The 21,298-nt window shown below is 40.7% G+C and overlaps 1 protein-coding gene across 1 annotated transcript in view; it reads left to right on the forward strand.

The window, feature by feature from the left end:
- LOC122782114 (latent-transforming growth factor beta-binding protein 1-like) overlaps positions 1–21,298 on the forward strand; it is a 92,129-nt gene that overhangs the window by 898 nt on the left and 69,933 nt on the right. Inside the window, exon 2 of the mRNA XM_044046325.1 lies at positions 6,006–6,076. Within this exon, the coding sequence (XP_043902260.1) occupies positions 6,006–6,076 (71 nt within the window). The remainder of the gene's footprint in view (positions 1–6,005; positions 6,077–21,298) is intronic.

Consider the following 21,298-nt stretch of genomic DNA (forward strand, 5'->3'; position numbering starts at 1 on the left):
ATCTTTATCTCACTTTTTAAAGATGGAAACTATTAGTGACTCAAATCACAGTAACAGTCATGGCAAGGACACATTTCTTCAAAATGTAAAAGGAGTAGTGGTTAGCACTCTCGCCTTGCAGCGAGAAGACCTGGGTTCGAGCCCCCGTTGGAACAAGGGCCTTTCTGCATGGAGTTTGCATGTTCTCCCCGTGTGTGCGTGGGTTCTCTCCGGGTTCTCCGGCTTCCTCCCACAGTCCAAAAACATGCAATGTGGGGATTAGGTGAATTGGACACTCTAAATTGACCGTAGGAGTGAGTGTGAGAGTGAATGGTTGTTTGTCTCTAGTTGTGTGTGGCCCTGCGATGGACTGGCCAACTGTCCAGAGTGTACCCCGCCTATCGCCCGATGTAGCTGAGATTGGCACAGCACCCCCCCGTGACCCTCTGGTGGACTAATCTCCAACAGCTAATATCATTTTCAAATGATGAAAGAATACTTTTCAAGAGATAATTAGTAAGTAAATTGTTCGTTCCTCAGTATACCAGTGTTTCTTTCTAGTTTTTTAGGTTAAGGAAAGAATCCCCAGTTCAACCTAAATATCGGAATATGGACCTTGTCGGGTTTTCAGAAAGCTCTGCAGACTTACCTGAGGTGTGGTGTATGTGGGCGAAGTTACACACTGGAGCTTTAACATTCAGAGTAAACTCTCCTGTTCCAGTGTGATGTTGGGCTGGGTAATTTATCCATATTATATCTACAGTATAACGTGACATGAGACAAGATATGGTCTGAGATTTTTGATATCTTGGTGATAAGCGATCTGTAATGTTTTTTCCTGGTTTTAAAGGCTGTTGCATTGATAATAAATTATTATTTTATATTATATTCAATGTATTACATTGAATATAATTGTGAAATACAGTGAATATTATATATTTGATCAAAAAAATACATGGAATTGACAAATTATAATCCAGGGTTTTCCACTACTGAAGTCTGAACACATCTATAGCACTAGTTATTGCTTTATCGCGAGTAGAATTTTAAGGAAATTTTGCTTCAAATAATGACAGAAGATTTGTTTGTGTTAAGGGAGTTGCTGTTGTTACGTTTCCGTCCTTATGATGCGTACAGAGATGTCCTGTGCTTCGTTACAGAGTTAGCACCGGAAGAGAAGCATGAAGGGTTTCGAGCCCTTAGTATTTGGTAAAGTGGCCCAAATCACTTTTTATACCTCCATGTGACACCAACATTTAATACTGGTGTGTTTGATTTCACTGGGCCTTCACTTTAGCCTGGCTGAACCCGACAGAGCGAGACAACGATTTAGCTTCGCTCTGAAGACACGTCTGGCAAGGACGCCGTTTTGGCCAATGACGCAATCTCTTAAAAAAGGAAACCTATCAGAAAGTAGTTTTTCCCCTGACGTGCTAGAGTGAATGTATATTCATGTACATATATATATATATATATACAGTATATGTATATCTCTATATGTATATATATATATGTATACATGAATGTAAACACAGTGAAGTGATGTCCAACAGCTTTCCAACATGGCTGCTGTCCTTTGATTCGGCTGTTGCTTTCATTCCAAGCGACTTGCTCCACGGAGCTCCCCCGGGCTACAGTTGTTAGACGCCATTACTAGATAGCCATCGCTCCTAGAAAACTACAACAAGCACGTTTGCTGACACGTTTTCCATGACTCTGCATTCGTCATCTGGATCATAGGGCTGAGTGGTTGTAGGTCTATCCAATTGTGTACAGAGGCATTTTCAGCCGTTTTTCACACTTCGTAAAAGTGGGAGGGGACTACACCCTTTAAAGACTAATACTTAACATCAAATGTGTCTATTCATCATCATGAATAACAGTCATATGGATGTGGAGTTATTGTACATTTTTAGTTTTGTGAAAAACCATTTTCCCCCCTTTGATTACAGATGAGATGATACAATACTCACGACACGCTGGTCAAAATCACTAGGTAGGATGTTGGAAAAAGAAGAACTCATAATCCACTTTGATTCAAAAATCAAGCAAGTTTCATCAAGCAGACTATAATAATTATGGTCTGTTTGTTTCTGTTACATTGTTTACAGTTGGAGGATTATGTTTCTGAAATGGCTGTTTATGCTTAGTTGGTTAATACATCTGCATCAATGTTTTTTAACAGTGTTGTTAAAAAATGACTGTACTACCAGGCTGATATTGGTATCACTAGGTGCTCGAGAAGAAATAGTAGCATAGAGCCATCTCTGCCTTTCACTCGAGCAGTTAGTGATCAGTGTGGGAAGTTTCTGTCTCAGTGGACATTCAGACTGAAAACAGCTCTGTGTGAACACAAAGCAGGAGTCCTGGTTGATGTGGGTGTGTGAACTGCAGTAGAGTGAAAATGCAGCAGAACAACACGAGGTCACCAGGCTGTGTGTGGTCCAGCAGATCGGCCTCAGCTGCTCTGTTACTAGAACATTTTGATGTGCGATTAGTATGACATGTCATTTTAGTAAATACTGTTGTGGCTGTGAACCGCTGTCAACCCGGCGCAACACTCTTATCTCATTACCGGGTTACAGCAGGCTGAAAAGATCAGGTGTGTACAGTATTTGTGTTTTTGTGCATAAATAACTTGTTCTCATGGCACAAAATTGTGTGTTTCAGTTGCTCAAGTTACGTATTTATATCCTCACAAGATGGGGCTTGCAGCTCTGCTCATTATGCACCATGTAAGGATAGTAGTGTTAATCAGTGGTTTATGGCCCTCTTGGGCTTTCCTTGACGCATATTGTGTGTCATAGCAGAAAGTGTGGTGGTTTGCAGTAAAACATCATGGCAATAAATGTCCTAATTATATGAGCAAACATGGATGACTCACATTGTAAACATTCCGGCAACTCTGAGGTGAAGTAATTCTCAGCAGCATATGAAGAAGACCACACAAATACTCTCTGTTCTGTACTATGATACAGGTCATACCAGTGCTGGTGAAGCTGCATGATTGTGTCAGTGCTTTTCCCCTGATTTCATTTCACAACTCTTCTCTGTAGGGGCTAGCACTGTTGCCTTACATCAAAAAGACCAGGGTTTGCAACTAGGGCTGGGTATCAATCAGAAATGTTCAATACCGGTACCAATACCTTCATTTCGATACCAGTTCCTGATTGATACTTTTTTTTAATACCAGTTTTATAATAGAATTTCTAAAAAATTAAATTACATTACACATTATGATACACATCCATCCTTAGTTTTTATTTTTCAGTTTTGGCATTTTTTAAGTCAATGCAGTCATTTTCACTAAGGATCTCACACAAACGTACAGAGGTAAAATCAGTGTCTTATTACTCCCTATTTGACATTAGAACACAAAACATAACAATAACATAATCAGATATTGATTTACTCTGTAGGTACCAAAACAGGACCGGAAAAAACAAGACCTGTTTCGATACCGGGTAGTATTGAAGCATTTGGTCAGTACCACAAAAGAACCAAAGTCCAGTACCCAGCCCTAAACAGTCCGATCGAGGGCCTTCCTGTGTGGGGTTTACATGTCATATCCGTGTGTTGTTCTTCTGTGTGTTTGCCCTGCGACCTGTCCAGGGTGTACCCCCACCTTTTGCCCTATGCCCCTGCCGATGAATGAATGAATTATCTAGTGTCAGTCTCAGGGCTCTGACAGTAAATTTAGTCCCTGCTCAAATGACTGATCAAATGATGCAGTATTGGCTCTGATTGGCAGTGATGTAAACATGTCTCTCAGGTGAGCGCAGTAGTTTTGTCTTCTACTGGTGTATTTGGGCAGTTTGGTCACATAGTCTTCACCATGGCACCATGTGACATTATAATGCATATCTGAAGTTGTACAGTTGCTCCAGAGTGCTCTTTATGGTGATTTCTTCTGTTGTGTTGTGCATGGTTAGTTGTTTATGGCATGTTTGTTAACATCAAACAGACTCATTGGAGGAAAGAAATTGAAAGACAAATTAATTTTCTTTTTTGAGTGGAATTATCAATGTTTCATTTCTCACCATGCCCCCATTAGTATTTTTTTTTTTTATTATGTACTTTATTAATCCCCCTATTGAAATTCCTCTCTGCATTTTCACTTCTACTAGCCCCTTTTCCACTTGTCTTATAAGCCCAGTAACCTTAATTCTAAGAATGTTCCTAGTAGAGGATGGCCTGTCAGGTCTCGAACTGACAACCCTCCAGTTATAAGCCAAGGTCCCTATCCACTTGGACATGGGCTGCACATAGTATGTCCTGTATTCTGGGTGCTGGGTTGTCCGTGTGTGTGCCGTGGTGGACCTCACATCACCTAACAGAAGTGTCCATAGTTAGTCCATAGTCCTCATCTTTGTTGTACCTTCGGACCAAAAGAAGAGCATTCCACCAACAGGACTGGAAAGCCTTATGCAGTGAATTTTGGGTACCTTGCTCAGTGGTACAGTCTTTTGACCTGGCAGGGGGTTCAAAGCAGGAGACTTTTGGGTTCCAAGCCCAGTTCCCTTTCCACTTGGCCATGGGCTTCACAAAAGCTGTTTGCATCCTTCTGTAAAAGGCTCTGACATGTCATGGGTGACACCCCTCCAGACGTTAGCTACAGCTTATTACAATTACTGTTACAGTATTACTTGTGCACCCACTTACCAAAATACCAACTTAGCATAAGATGCTATTAATTAATGACTAATTCACCTCAAATTTTTATAAGCTTCACATCGTGAAAGGTTTTTTTTTTCAAGAAAACCGAGGATTACCATGAATAAATAAATGATTGATATATTTTTATATATATGTTATATATTATAACTGGAGTGCCTTTATCGACTTTGTCTAAAGATTAGAAGGTGGGTCATTACTCTGAAATGCAGCACTCACTCATCTGATGGCATTTTCTTATCCAGAGATAAATGTAAAAAATGTGCTTTCAAACTTCAGCTATACTGATTATTCAGCTATACTGTATATTTGGCTTGAAGTTATAGTTTTATTCAGTGGTTGGCTGTTCTTGACACAGGTGTTGTGCATTTTGTATTGGAATGAACATACAGTAGTTTAATATTCTGATGTAAAGCACCAAAGACATAGAATTTGAGATTTGTAAAATGAATGATGGAATCTTTCATTTCAACTACATTTAAGTCATTTATGTACATAGTATTTTTAAATGAGAAGGAAGCAGTGACTCATATCAGTCTAGTGAACCAGACTGAATTGAATCGGATGAGTTGTGAGTTCCTAGGTTGTTCTAGCTTTCCAGCAGCCTGACTCAGTCAAGACCTTTGTCCAAATCACAGTTCTGTAGTAAAACTGTGGTTGCCAGATTCAGTTTGGCTTCAACAAACCCAACTATCCCAATAAACACTCTTCAGCGCAGTAACTTCTGTATCACAGAAAATTCCTGCCTCCCAGTCATATTAAATATCACAAGGCCAAACCACATCTCATGAGCCCTGTGTTTGGAACGGCATTCAAGTCTGGAAAATATCCGGTGAGGATTTGTGGAGGCCAAAACATCAGATAACTGTGGCGGAACATTTAGATGCTGACGGCTGGGACTTGCCTCGAACCCCCTGAACCCAGTGGACATCAGTGTAAACTACCGTAGTTGTGCGCTGAAGACCTCAAATCAAACCTGACGTGGCCTGTATCTTACCCCTCATATATTCAGAATCAGGCTCCTGTAAGAATCAGAAGTGAAGACCAGTGACAGCTTTGCAATAAGTGCATTCCTCCAGTGAGCTGAAGAAACAGTTGATGTTGGCATCCGAGTAAAGGAGATAACTCTTAGTCATCAAGAGTGCGGCCTAATTGAAATAACATGTGTCCTAACGTGAAAAAGAGCCAGAGCAAAGTGAAAGTTGTAGGCTGTAGATCTGTCGGGACCTGTGAGTACAAATCAGCTTTCAACTTTGATATAGAGCAGGAGAATGTTGTGTTTCATTTCATGCCTGAGTGTGTGTGTGTGTGTTAGCTCCTCTCATGTGTCTGTGCTTGATTTCTCTCCACAGGGTGAATGTCTGTGGGGGACAGTGCTGTCATGGCTGGAGTAAAGCTCAGGGGTCGCAGCGCTGCACGAAACGTAAGTGCACACTGAAGTTTTTTTTTTCAAAACACTGTCTACACATGAATGTATTAACACAGCAACGCACACATCACAACAAGTGTCCCAGGCACCCAACACATAGGACAGTTCAAGTGTTGTTGTATCAAGTACTAACATTGTCAGTGCCACTTGCCAACGAGAGGCTCTGAAGGCAATGTTTACGATTCTTAGGTGATTATATAATTGCATCTTAATGCATTATTGTATGTATTGAAAGATCCATCATTATCATCATTCAATTGTATTTACTTACCAAAATTGACATATTGACAACAGAGTTTTTAAAGAACTTCATGTTTTCTTAGTTTTGTGGAAGATTTGTTATCATTTGCTCAGTTTTTTGCTGATCGGGAGCAACAGGAGCCGTTTGTTTATGCTCCATGTTGATTGTGTTAACAAAGTATTTTAGTTTGGTTTCACACAGCGTACATATTGTGTGGCTTTTGCGCCGCTCGCTTCTTTCCCACGCTTCGTAGAAGTCACATTTTTCAATGCAAGATTGTGCTGGTTGGATTGTACACTTCAGTGATAGCTCTCCCTCAGCCATCTTTGCTGAGAGTCTACATTTAAACACTCTTATTTTTCTTCTCCTTTGGTTGAGGTGCTTTTGAGATGAGTAGTGAGGCTTTTTTAGGTTTGCTGTCTTTCAGTATTTATGATACTTAGCAGCTGCTGGAATGTTGATCTGCTTCACGCTGCATTATTGGGTGGGTGGTGGAGGAGGGTAACATGATTCCTTTATCTCTGATGATCATGCTCATTTCATGTCTTAATATAGTCCATTTCTATATATGTTCTATATAAGTGGCTAAAATCAGTTTGTCCTTGTTTCCGTGCAGGCAGCCATGGGTTAGCCATTGTTTTTCAGGCTGCTTTAGTCGACTTGGGTTAGGGCCCACAGAAGGAGTGAGGTTAGGGTTAGGGCTAAAAAACACAGGACGAGGCATAAAAAAGTTACAGACAATAGCATAAAAATAATAATTAATTTATCAATAAAAATTAAATAAATTGGCATGTCCAAGAGTCTAACGTGGGAATTTTTTAACCCAGGTGAAGCGGCTGCACCTGCGCAGGAATTGTGATGTCATCTCTTGATGGTGTTAGAGATATGTGGTAAAATCTTTTGATTTGACATGACTTGGAAAGACACTTTTGTCCATATAAAGTCTCACAGCTAACAGGCAAAATAGTAAAAACCAGGCCAGGATGACTTGAAAGTTGTCTGCAGAGCAGTGAGACAGGACTGTTTTGAGGCACAGATCTGGGGAAGCCTGCAAACCATTTCTGCTGCTGCTGGTTTCCAGGAGCCACAGTTGTGTCTGTAATTGTTAAAGGAAGAAGTTTGGTTTGGAACAACCAGGACTCTTCCTAGAGCTGAGGCTGCCACACTGAGCAGTGAGGGAGAAGAGCCCTGGTGGAGAGGGGTGACCAAGAACCCAATGGTCAGTCTGGCTGAGCTCCAGAGATATTTTGTGAAGGTGATCGAAACCCGACTGTGTTAACTATGAACTTAATTCTTAGTGAAATGAATTTGGGATGAAAGTAACCACAAAACGACCCTTTTCAAACGTGAAATGAATGTTGTTGCTTTGTAAACCAATCTGCACCAAACTCCATAGAGAAAATCGCAGATTTTAAATCACACCACACAGGAGCTGTTGATGCACTTCTGTCTCCAATAGTAAGTTCAAATATGTTTTTCATGACTGTTTGTTACCTTTTGTGTTTGAAATCTTTTATTTAGATTTACCCAAGTGACACACACTTAGCAAACAAGACAGCAGTAGCTCCTGTGTCTCAGTGAGCTAGAATTGCGGATTATCTCTATGGATTTAGGTGTGAGAGATTAAGCAGTTTACAAAACAACACAAGCTGTATTTTGAGCCTTTAATTGTCCTTGCTGGCAACTACTGTATGTTATTCAATGGTAATATTTGTAGAATATTCAAATTCAATTCTAAATACAGTTCATAGTGCGTTGTGCTATGGTAGCAGCTAACGAGATGCATTCAAAGACCCTGGTAAATTCAATCACTCCTGTGGGATCTACAGTGTGGTGACCTTAGGGACAGTGTAGGTGAATCCTTTTTTGTTTTTGTTTAAATCATATCAGCGTTTTATCCACACAGAAATGGCATTTTGCGGTAAAAGAAATGTATAACTTGTCCCAGAGTGATCAAATCTCAAAGCACCACTCTTGCAATTTTGTGTAGACAACTAATATGTGACTTATATTGGGATAATGATGTCATAATCCCACCTTTCTCTTGCACTTGCATTTGCTGTTGCTTATCTAGCGCTGTGCACAGGCCTGGCATATGTACTACAGTTTTTTTTTTACTGTAGAAAACCGTGGAACCAACTGGGGTTAGCTGCCTGAACTAGACAGCTCGCCTAATTTCTTGTACATGTATATCACATTAACTCATAAAAGGCTGCTGTACTCACTTCTCCCTTCTGCACCATACATGACCTACATCAGAGAGCACTAAACCACTTCCAAAACTAATTAAAAACTGTGCAGTCACTGAAACACTGCACATACTAAGGCCCCAGTTACTTGCTAATTACAGTGGGGTTTGCTTTGTGGAGCACTGGCCTTGGATTGAGATTTAATTACAGACTGGACACAAATTAAGAAACAATAAAGACACTCTGAGGACATAAGTAGCTCCTTAGTGTGTAGAGTTAATTTCCCATTTCTCATACATAATTGTTGACTGTGCTTTATTCAGGCAACACCTCATCCTCGCCGCCTGTCTGTTTTCATAGTTAACTGTGCATGTTTCTCTTTCATATGCTGTACTCACTAGTCACTTGGGCTTTCTCATCTCGCGTGTATACCAGTTTCCATGCAAATGCAAATGCAGTTTGTTCTTTACATAAAAATGTTCAGGAAGTATTGGTAAATCCTGCAGCAGTTGTAAGTGTGTGCATATGCATGAGCTAAGATCAAATCTGTCTTAGCATGTATTCCATGAATGAGGCCCAGTGAGAAGACTGTTATTATGTCCATCCTATGGGGAAGAGCACGTGTCTCCAAGTGAAGGAGATGCAGACATTCTTCTCAGCTCATGTCCATTTGTCCAAAAGTTAGCTCATGACTTGCTAACTTTTTGTTTAAGGGATAAACAACCTAATTTCAGAGCTTTTCCCATCTGTGGGAAAGCCAGTTATTAATTCCTGATATTCCTGAGCCCCCGAGCCCAGTGCATTTAAATGCGTGTCAAAAGTTCGATTATAGTCGGACAAAGACTCCTATTTGGTTTTTAATTAGACTAAAAACAAACTAAGACTAACGTAGTCCAATTACTCCTGCATGTAGTCCAGCAGCTTCTTTCTTCGGACAACACAGCAACCACAAGCTCGATCTCTAACACGTGATACACAGCAGGTACGAAACCACTGCACGATCTATCACACCGTCCTTCTTGCCGTTCGCTTTTATCGTTCGTTTTTCTGTGATGTGAAGGTCAACAGGAAACTGATTCAATACCCACTAGCTTACAGAGCGACACAGTGCCACCTATAAAGTCAGAAGTACATGACTGATCGTTTTCTCCTCCGCATGTATACTGGGAGCTTGATGAAACTGTGTATGTAAAAGTGCCTCAAAAGTTCACTAACCTGACTCATAGCCCAAGATCTGTGAAAGTTCTTTACTCATTTTCCCATTTTCTGTCAGTTTGAACAGATTCACACCTACTGGTGTAGTTCTCTTCCTCACATCAGGGTCAGAGGTCACTGTGAGGACAAGATAAACATAACAGTGAGCTGTTTAACCAGCCGATGCAATAGATTTTAACAAGCTAAGCTTTATCACTTATTTTCTATCATTAGTTAGCTTTTCATTTAGTTACTGTAGCTACTGTATATAGCCATAACATAAAACTACACACTAATATCTTAAGTTGGCGTTTTTGTTGTTGTTGTCGGCCTTAGTGGCGATATCTATTTTACAAATATTGCGTTGAAATGGAGCCACACTTTCAACCTTGGTAGCATTTTTAGCCCCTTCGTCACAACACACTTGTGTAGTTAACAACACAGACACACACGAGCGCGGCCTGTGGGCGTAACCGGATTGTATTCTTCCTGCACGCCACAACCACGTGTAACGTTACAGCTAACTCTGTAGGTACCGAAACTTGGCATGTTTCAATACCGGGTACTATCGAAGCATTTTGGTCCGTACCATAAAATAACCAAAGTACCAGGTACTTTCACTAATGGAAAAGCAAAAAAACAACAAAAACCAAAGTATTGCCAGAACTATATAATGGAAAAGTGCCATAAACTTACAGCTACCGTTGCTGAGTTATACAAAATTTTTGAAAGCAAGCCCAACCACTACAATGATAACTGGATAATGAGCAATGTAGTGCAACATCAAATGTAATCATGGCTGCTTATTCTAATTGGTTAATGCTAATTGTAAAAAGCCAGGGAAGTTAGAATAAATGGAACATAAATATTGATCGCAGCATCGTTCGTCGAAAGGCTTACCAGTACTTGTCGATACCAACCCTACTAATGGTCTGGTGACGTATTGTGTATTATTGTTTAAATAATGAGAAGCCCTGATGACATAGTTCATATATAGTGTATATATAAAGTGTAGCCTCCATAGCATGAAACAAAGGTGACCTTTCCACTCACCCACAAATATACACAGTCACAGTGACATCAATGTTTACCCGTCCAATATAGACTGTTCACAAGTATGTGTGTGTTTGTGTGTGTGTGTGTGGGAGTGGTTTTTTCAGGCCTGCAGTGATGCTCCCTCAGTGACAGACTGTGGGAGAAGTAGCACATTATATCCAATCAGGAGCCAGAACTGACTTTCTGCTTGTGGGTTAAGCTCAGCTGCTTGTTGGTATAAAAGGTCTTCTATATTAATAGGGGTTTAACAGTACACAAAAGGTGTAGTTTGGTATACACCTTGAAACTAAAGCTTCTGCTGTTCTGCTGTCTTCTTTGGTCAGTTTAGATTTTAGATATTTAGATATGTCCAAATGAAGGATTTCAAACACATTTGAACTCAATGATTAAGGCAGCAGTGGATCAATTTCATCTGTGTGGGTTTATCTGTACGTTTATATTTCCGTTATAGATTTAAACTTCCCATCTATAGTTTTGATGAATCAATCTGAATATTTTGTGAACTGATTTGGAAGATTTCAGAAAATTCCAGATTTGGCGTCAATTTACATCTAACATGTTTCAGCCCCATTTAACAAGTTCAGACGTGTATATCTCAGTGCTCAGTGATCGTAACAGATCAGGACGAATATTGTCATGCTTATGTGAGATGGTAATGGCCAGTGATGGGGACGAGACCGCCTATGCCAAGTCCGAATCTTCGAGACGGGGTCGAGACCGATTCTGTTGGTTTTCAAATACAGTCGAGTCCGAGTCAAGACCGAGTCTTTGAGGAAGTAAGTCTGAGTCGAGACCGAGTCGAGACCAAGACCATAAAAACATGTCAGTTTTCATATTCATGATTTAGTATCACCCCAGTTAATAATCAATAGTTAGGCCTACAGACTAAGCTAGATTGGACTATGCTTTTACTATCATTAAAAAAATCCCTACCACATACAACATAAACTGCTTCAACAGTGCTGCTCTGTCATCAACATTTTAAGCCCACCCTGACTTTTTTAAGTCAGGGTTAGGACGAGCGTCCAGTGGCTAGCACTGTTGCCTCACAGGAAGAAGGTTGCCGGTTGGAATCCCAGTTTGACCAAAGGCCTTTCTCTGTGGAGTATTCATGTTCTTCCCAAGTGTGTGTGGCTTTTCTCCAGTGTCCTCTCACTGTCCAAAAACATGCAGAGTTTAATTGGGCACTAAATTGATCGTAGCTGTGAATGTGAGTGTGATATCAGGTTGTTTGTCTCTGTGTGTTTGCTTTCTTTTTAGCAACCACAGAAGACAGCATGTGATTCACCTACATAAAACCCCACTGACTCATGAGAAATGACCAGGAGACATTCCACATTCTGCCCCAGACTGAATGAAGTCAGATGTTGGCGGATTATTTAATTGTGTAGCAGAATAGTGCTTTGTGAGATGTGCCAAATGTGAACACATCCTGGCTATCTCTGAGACAGTACGTCTTTGTATACCAGAATTGTACAGTTTGTTTTCCTAAAAGAAAGCTGCCAAACTATGCACCGCTCCCTTCATTGGAACTGGATGTAATGAACTTAAATCATAAAATGTGTCCATCTTGAGTCAGGATCACGTCCGATCGTATCTACTGAGGCATGTTTTAATAGATGTATATCAGTTGATCAAATGCCAGTGCTTGCATTACGACTGTCTTACTGCATGAGTTTTATAGGGCTGGGCTATAATTCAGTAACAATATTTACAGCAGTATAATTTGATTCAATAGAAACATAAGAAATGTTGAATAGAACATAGAACTTATGCACTGAGATACTTTTTTGAAACATTTGACCTCAAATTTGTGAAATATTTCTGTTTAAATTTGACATTTGGATTGGATTGCTTTCTTTAGCGTCGGAGGTGACCTCCCGCTCTACATCTACGTCTGTGACAATAGGACGTAGATCAAAACACCACTTTATGCAATTTGATAGACTTACATCCGAACAAGTAAAATAAAATTGCTGGCAGATTGTGCACCATGCCATTGGTTTCTTTAATTTTAACCTTCCATTAATATCATCACTAAAACCAATTCACATGCAGTGACTCTTGGGCTTCTGGTGCTGTCCTATCAGTCTCAGTCAACCTTGTCTCACAAATCATACATTCCCACTCAACTAAACTGAATTCTCAAATTACATTTCAGTTTGACCCTTAACGCTGTGATGTGATATTTTATTTGTTTTTAGAAAAACTCACATTGTCCTTGCACTAACCTGCTCATTGTGCCTAAAACCCTAGCAACATTTAATTTCCAGAGGAAGAGTTATAATGCTGTTACATTTAAATGCTTGTATACATTGTAATGTATACTTATTTTATTAAAGCTTTATAAAAAGAAAAAAAAGTTTATATTTATATATATGCACACATATATGCATATATATGCAAGTCCCCTTCTCTGGACAAACCCACACACACACACAGGAAGAACATGCTGTAGAAAGGCCCTTGTTCCAACCGGGGCTCAAACCCGGGTCTTCTTGCTGCAAAGGCAAGAGTGCTAACCACTAAACCAACCTGTTAAACCCAAATGAGAGTAGCATAGATGTAACCTTAAGACAGTTGTTTTGGGTTTGAAGATGGGAAATGGCTGGCAACATTGCTGCCCACTGACCAAGCTCATTCCAGCTTATTATTGTATCCATCAACAACACTGTCGGTGGACGGCTGATGAATGCAGGTGTTGTAAAAGGGAAGTGCAGTAAATGTCACACAGGCCAAAAGGGGAGAGTCACGTCAATTAAAATGGGTCTGTCTCCGGGTATTGTGTCCGAATGATGCACACACTAACCTCACGTAACAAGCACAGCAAGGGCGATCTCTCAACAATGGAGGGAGTCACCTTACTGTGAGGTTGTATTGTTCACAACTAGTCAATGTCATTGTTCACAGACTTTTTCTTTGATGAGATGTGCAGCGTGCGGTTGTTCTCCTTGTCCTTGCTTTTCAGTAAAGCCTAAGATGAGTGTAGCCAGTCTCAAAGTTATAACCCTGTACCTGCGGTGTCTTCTGGTTTACAAAAGGAAGACCAGGATGCAAACTCAGGGTTTCTCAGTCTCTGGTTTTCACACAAAAATGACAGTCAGCATCTGTAGACGGACGAAGGATATTGTTACACAAGCACTGGCCACTCAAACTTTCCCAACACACACACAAAATGTCCCTGCAGCTACAGTTAAACTGAAATGCAGTGGTTCTATCACATCTGCAGCCAAATTAGAGACATGACAAAACATTTTGTGTCAAACTGCCACAAACAATGGACTTATTACCCCCAGCTGCCTTGGATCAATTCTCGCTGGAAAGAGCATGTGCGCTCCCATACCAATCCACGTACACCAGACCCGGGCATTTTACGGCCTGTCGGTATGTCTGTCATAAACACAGATGAACAAGTGTTTATGCTGCGCATGCAATACAACTATGTTGCTTTTATTTTGAAAAGCCTGGCGTATGGACGCAGGTATCTGCATCTGTCAGGTGACGCTAGCCAGTTACCCCTGGCCCCTTAAAAATGTCGGCTCGCGTTAAAAAAAGAAAAGTTAATTCCGACTGGTGCGTTTTCAACAAGACATGGCTCTGTGCAGAACTACACCACAGTAGTATAGTATAATATTATTCATTATTTAGTGTAGTTTTTTGATATATTGTGTTTATTGTGTGTTTGTATGCTGCTAAATTTACACCAAAACAATGCAATTTTTTGCGTTTTTACATAAAAGAGATAAAATTAAATTGAAATGTATTCAAATTTGGCCCGGCCCTCAACTATATTTTTTTGTTTCTCATGGGGTCCCTTGGGGAAAATAATTGCCCACCCCTGACGTGCACGATTATGTCACCACCCTCTGCAGGGTACACAAAAACAACAACAAAAACAACGTTTTAGTGAAATTCTGAACCAATAATAACCTGTTACATGAGGATACATAATGGCAGTGACTGAATGTGTAAATGACAGCAGAGCCAGAGATTGAACACACACCTGGATGCTACACGATATCTGCTGTTACCAACAGTAGACGTGATTCACTCTGCACATGTGGTGCGAGTTAAGGTCAGCTGCAGCGCACTCCTGTACGCGACTCGTGTTTTACTGAAGACCTTGTGTTTTAATATCTTTGGTCATTACAGAGGAAGTGAAAAACCACACAGTCAGAGAAAGAAAAGGTTGGTTTCTTGGTCAGAGCTCGGTTATGAAATCCTGCTGCGCTGCAGAGTACCTCTCCTGCCGGGCCGTTGACAGCACTGTCAGCCGGACACTGGAGCAACAGAGCTGAGGTTACTGGAGCAGAAATCACAGAAATTTCTGCTGCCATTCTCTAATTCTATCACTGTTAGCTGTCAATCATCATAAAGGGATAGTGCAGGGTTTTTAAAGTGTAGTTGACAATTAGGCCCAGGGTTAATATCCACCCTGAGAGATCCAGTCACAGGCACATATATGTTCAGGTCTGAATCCTGAATTCGTCCTCAGATCTGATCACAACCTGGGGCTGTTTGTCGAATATATGACTATTATAACGCCGAGAGCTAGTAAAAGTAATGCAGGGTTCACAGCTTGTTGAGCTAAGAGGGGCAGCAAACCAGATGCATTCAAAGATCCTGGTAAACTTAATCGAATATGTGTTTAATGTCATCACTTCTGCAATCACACAAGTGGTCCACTGACGAAATACTGGCTGCTGCTGCCAATTTACCAAACATTTTTCAATTATTATTATTTTTATTTTTTTTAAATATTGTTACGTGTAGTTAAATTATGATGCCTATCTATGCACTTCAATTCTATGTGAGTGCAGCACATGCTGCATCAAACCTCAGTCATAAACATGGAGCAACATCATAGAGCGAGTGGAAAAACTCGGGTGTTCGGAAGTATTTTCCAGGTCCAACTCTTGGTAGTTTTGTGTAAAGTATTTGAATTACGTATTTTGTGTTAAGACACACGGTGGTGTAGTGGTTAGCACTCTCGCCTTGCAGCGAGAAGACCCGGGTTCGAGCCCCGGTTGGAACAAGGGCCTTTCTGCATGGAGTTTGCATGTTCTCCCCGTGTGTGCGTGGGTTCTCTTCGGGTACTCCGGCTTCCTCCCACAGTCCAAAAACATGCAATGTGGGGATTAGGTGAAGTGGACACTCTAAATTGACCATAGGAGTGAGTGTGAGAGTGAATGGTTGTTTGTCTCTATCTGTGTGTGGCCCTGCGATGGACTGGCGAACTGTCCAGGGTGTACCCCGCCTATCGCCCGATGTAGCTGAGATTGGCACAGCACCCCCCCGCGACCCTCTGGTGGAGGATAAAGCGGTTAGATGATGACTGACTGACTGATGATTTTGTGTTAAAGATGGGTACTGCCTTCTCTGGCTAAACACCTCCCATTACATTTGAATTTCCGTATTAGCTGGCTCTTACTGGCCTGTCGTCACTAACCGTCCTCCGTCACTAACCGTCCTCTGTCACTAACCGTCCTCCGTCACTAACCCCTCCAGAGAAAGAGTCCTTGCGAGCTCAGCGTGCTCCTGTTTATTCGGTCGGTAGAAATACTGCTCTGTTTGTTGTGTTCACAACATTTACAGTGGATTTCCCACCTATTTAGTTTCTTTCAGATAAGACATTTTATTCGGAATCAGAACCCCACCTTCCCTAATTGACTCTTTTGACCCATTTTTTTTTATTTATTTTATTATTTATGCTTATTTTTTCCTTATTTGTGGATGTACTACAAATACTATTGCTATACTGTTGCATGTCCACAAGTATTGCTCTGAAATTATGAAAAATTGGAGGAATGGAAGTTTTTTGTCACATTGCACCGCTGTGTTGTCTTGAAATGGCTTCTAATAAAGAAAGTCAATAAAAAAAGGGGAGAGGGGTATTGGATTTCCATACACATGTCCAATTTAGCATTTATTCCATATATTAGTCATTCATATGAAGCTGTCTCTGGTTGAACCATGTAGGTTGGGTTGCTTCCTCCTGCCCAGTGTCTCAGTATGACTCTCTTGGCAGTAAAGGGCGCGACCTCTAACCTCTGAGCTTTCTTCCTACTTCAGGAGACATAGTGCAGGGTTAAGTTTGACCTCCATAGCTGTCTGCCAAAATGAGATTAAGTTGGGGAAGTAGAGAAACGTGTGAAGCCAATGAAGATTAGATGGACTCAATCCCAGCCTCCTCATCTTCACCGGTGTACAGTACAGCTGTTCACTATTATAAACTGAATAAGTTTCGACCTGGCAGTTAGTTAAGTTATTTATTTATTATCACTTTCAGCTGCAGAACTTTATATTGGATTTAGATTTTCATGTTTGAATAACATGTTTAGAAATGAGGTCGATTCCTGTTTAGTTTGAGAAGTTGCTGCTGGTGCACAACAATTATTATTATTTTTTTAGAACTCATTCTTTATTTATGTTTAAGGAAAAATAACAAAAACAAAAAAAGAAACAGCAGTGTCAGAGGGATACATGCCTTTTGTTGTGGTATTACAATGTTTTTAACTTCATTCAGAGTCTCCAGTGGCGTCTCTGCATTGAGATTTATACGTTGTCCATTTGTCCCATTTAGTGTTGAATTCTGTTTGTTGGGGTCTCAGTATTTATGTGGGAGTCTTTTCATCGACTGTGTCCCACCAGTTCCTCAGAGTGGGAGAACCTTCACTACACCATTTCCTTGTGACTGCCTTCTTGGTCGCAGCCAGAAGTATTTTGACCAAATACTTGTCCTCACACTGTACATTTTCCCTTGTCCACAATTATTTATTTTAATAAATAACAATTCAGTTCATTTATATGTATGTGTTAATTTGTTACATTTTGTTTTATTAAGTTAGGAAAGTAAAGTTTTCTAAAGTCTTCAGTTTATTAATTCAACAACAGTCAAATCGGTATCGAGTATTGGCCAATATGCAAAGCCCGGGTATCAGTCAGACAGGCTCTGATACAAATACAGATTATATCACTAAAAGCAATTATGAGCAGGCTTAAAACAGAGTTTCCCTTCAGGGAACTTGAAGGTGACAGTAACACAGAAGACTGTAGGCGGGACATATGGGATTAATCAGGATGATTTTGCCCTGGAGAGTCCTGAGCATGTGTCAGACAACATCCACCGAGTTACTGAATCAGTGTAAGCGTAAGTGATCGCTTACCTTGTGATGAATACATCACTGGAGACAAGTCCAAGTGGATCTACTGCATTATTCAGAACCTCTAGAATGTTGTAACATGACAGAGTTTCTATGGCGTCATTCCTGGCCGGGGGAGAGATGTGTGTATCTCCCACCCAGAGGATTAGTGCGAGCAGAAGATTCTCAGCAGACACTTTTATCAGAGTTGATCTGAGCTCCAAGGCCCAGCCGTGACTCAGATAATGTGGAATTCAATACCCCACAAATACAGTATATCAATGTCATGTCCTCCAGCCAGTACCTGCTTCTGAATTCAGTGAACATCTGTCCCAGCCTCATGCAAGGTTAGACAGACTGTTGCACTTACCCATAAGGCCCGAGCAATTTTCTTCTCCTCACTTTGGAATTTAAAGGCATGGAGGCAGTGACACAAAGAAAATCATTATGCTTCCCTACCACATGAACACAGCCACATGCTCGCTCGCTCTCTCTCTCTCACACACACACACACACACACACACACACAAGATATTTTCATCATCGCACAGACCACTGGGAGACGTGGGTGTGGGGGCTCTCGAGCATGGTTTGATCAAAAGGGCAAGGACATCAGCATGACTGATCTCTTTCCTGTCCCCAGCTAACAAGTAAATTATAATCACTTAGTCTGTCATCCTTGTCACAGGACATAGCTCTTATGTAGCTGACTTCAGTCAGCGAGGGAGTGAGGCAGAGAGAAAACTATTCACAGAACAGATGGCAGCCTCTGTTCCTGGCCGTAGCCAGGAGGCTGGGAAAAGTTTTTACGCTGGTCGGAAAAGAAAGCAGGAAAACTTCAGAGCAAAGTGGAAAATGAGCTGTGTGCTTGTTTTCAAAAATGTTAACATAACTCAGCTCAACAACAACAGTGATGTCACTTTTTGAGGTAATCGCTCCATGGGGGAGGGGTGTAACTCAACTGATAATACGTGTTGAAAGTAGATGCTGCTGGGACGCTGACGTCGCTCTGCAGTCAGCGTCCTGAAATGTGAACAATTCTATGCTATTTCAACTTTAAAGTCATGCCTCGGGGGTATGAGCTAAGTAGTTTTATCCACTTAAGGCCTTATCCACATGCAGAATGGAGAAGAGCAACTAAGAAAAAAAAATACAACAGGCCAGAACAGAGCAAACAATCTCCAGTGAATGCAAGCATGAGAGAGAGGTGGGACTTTTGATGTCATAGTTTTCTCAAAACTAAGGGTGACGTTTTGAGACTATGCCACTCTGGGACTCTTTTTTAACCCTTTAACGCAGAGCATATCACAGACGACAGAAAGCATACTTTACATTCCCGTAATTGCAACTACAGTAAAAACGGTTTCTGAGAAGTGGTTATTAATAATAATAATAATAATAATAATAATAATAATAATAATAATTGAATAATTTCACTCGCGCTGTTGCAGGAAGCCGGCGAATTAGCGTCTTTGTCACCCGAGAGGAGAGAGTTGGAAAAATGCTTGTACATAGTTTCCATTTTTTGGCCCGTTTTTGCACATTGAGACAAAAACTCAAACAAATGTTCCTTTAAATATGTTTTATACTGTTTGAATTTCAAATTGAACATGCAAAGTCATTCATGTGTTCATGTAAAAACTACAGTGTCTTTCTTCGTTTTAAATTGTTAACACACTATTTTAACATTCAGTAAATTGTAAAGAACTGCCAGATGTTGAAAGTTATTCTGCAAAAATGGGCAAAAGCACTTAACTCACAGGACATTTTATGGTTTAACTTTTATGGTTATGGTTAAAAGAAGCAAAAAAAAAAAAAGTCCAGATGGACATTTTGAGGCTTAGGTGTTAAATGGTTAACCCTCTCAAAATGGCTCTAATGTGTGGAGAAAAACGCAATACAATAAAAAACTCAAGCGGATTCGCCGAGACTCGCTTTCGTGTGGACAGCCCCTTAGTTACAGTACTCTCCAAAAAGTAGGTGCAGCATTTGTAAGCAAACACAGTAAAGCTATGAAGTCCATGCGTGAAAACAACCAGAATATACAGGACATATGTATTTAGTGTGACATCGCGTACACTTAGCAATAGAACAATAGCATTAATGCCATTGGTAACATGTTTTCACTCATGTTGACAAATATCTGTTGTGAAAAAGGTCTAATATGACACGTTTGAGTCATACTTACGAATATGTAAGACTGACTGTCTGATGGTATTCATTCATTCATTCATTAGTTGTCTACCACTGTATCCTCCACATGAGGGTCGTAGGGCTGCTGGAGGGTGAGACCCTGGACAGGTTGTCAGTCCATCACAGAACACACACACTCTCACTGTGCTATTCCACCATGTGACCCATATGTGCTATTCAAACTGATATAAGTATTTTTTTTACCATTCCTTCTTGAAAGTGCAGGACTGGGAATAGTTTAAAAAAATTAAAATGTTTATTGTACGTCTCCAGGAAGGAAACAATGTGTATTTCACTCACTTACATTGTGACATTATAGGGACATCATAATGTAAATGAATACATTTTATGGTGAAGACATTTAGGTTAAGGTTAGGATTAAGCCAGTAGTGATTATGGTTAAGGTTAGAGTAATTCTCCAGAAAAGAATATGTCAATGAAATGTCCTCTGAAGTCATGGAAACCGGACTGTGTGTGTGTGTGTTTAGGCAGCCGGAGAGAAGAGGCCCCTCCCTCTTCTTCTCCCTGTGGTCTCTAAGGGTGTGTCACCTCTCCGCTGTGCTTATTCATCTAATTAGTGGCTCAGAGATTTATGAAAATGATTAATGTACGGAAAAGTAAGTGACTGATGACTGATCGGCTGGCTCAAGCAAAACGTCCCCCTTCTTGTACTGAAACAGAGTCAACTAGAAAAAGACATAGACTCAAAATACTGTACATGTTCAAATGTACTGAAAGTAAGTTTAAAGGTAACATTGAGTTAAATACATGTTAAGATGTAGAATATTGTTGAACTTTTGAATCTCTTCAGAGGAGGCAGGATGTCCATAGTCACATTAGGGCTGGGCGATACGGACCAAAACTGATATCGCGATATTTTTTGTTCGAATGGCGATATGCGATATCATAACGCTATTTAGAACAAAACGGGTTAGCTCGCTAGCTCACCGGTTGGCCGCTCAGCTGACAGCTGAAACCCGGCGCCCGGAGTGTACAACAGAAACCCGGAGACAGGAGACCAGAAACCCGGAGACCAGAGCCTCGGTGTCGGACACGGTAAACAACGAGCCGCTGGTGTGTTTTAAGTCCGCTTGGAGCCAAAATCTGTGGCTAACAGCCGAGCGGCTAACAGCTGGTGCCGCTAAAGACTAGCAACAACAAACAGGCATGACGTCACCAGCTCAACTTTTATTTTGTATTA

Source organism: Solea senegalensis, linkage group LG15, assembly GCF_019176455.1.
Source record: "Solea senegalensis isolate Sse05_10M linkage group LG15, IFAPA_SoseM_1, whole genome shotgun sequence".
NCBI lineage: Eukaryota > Metazoa > Chordata > Actinopteri > Pleuronectiformes > Soleidae > Solea > Solea senegalensis.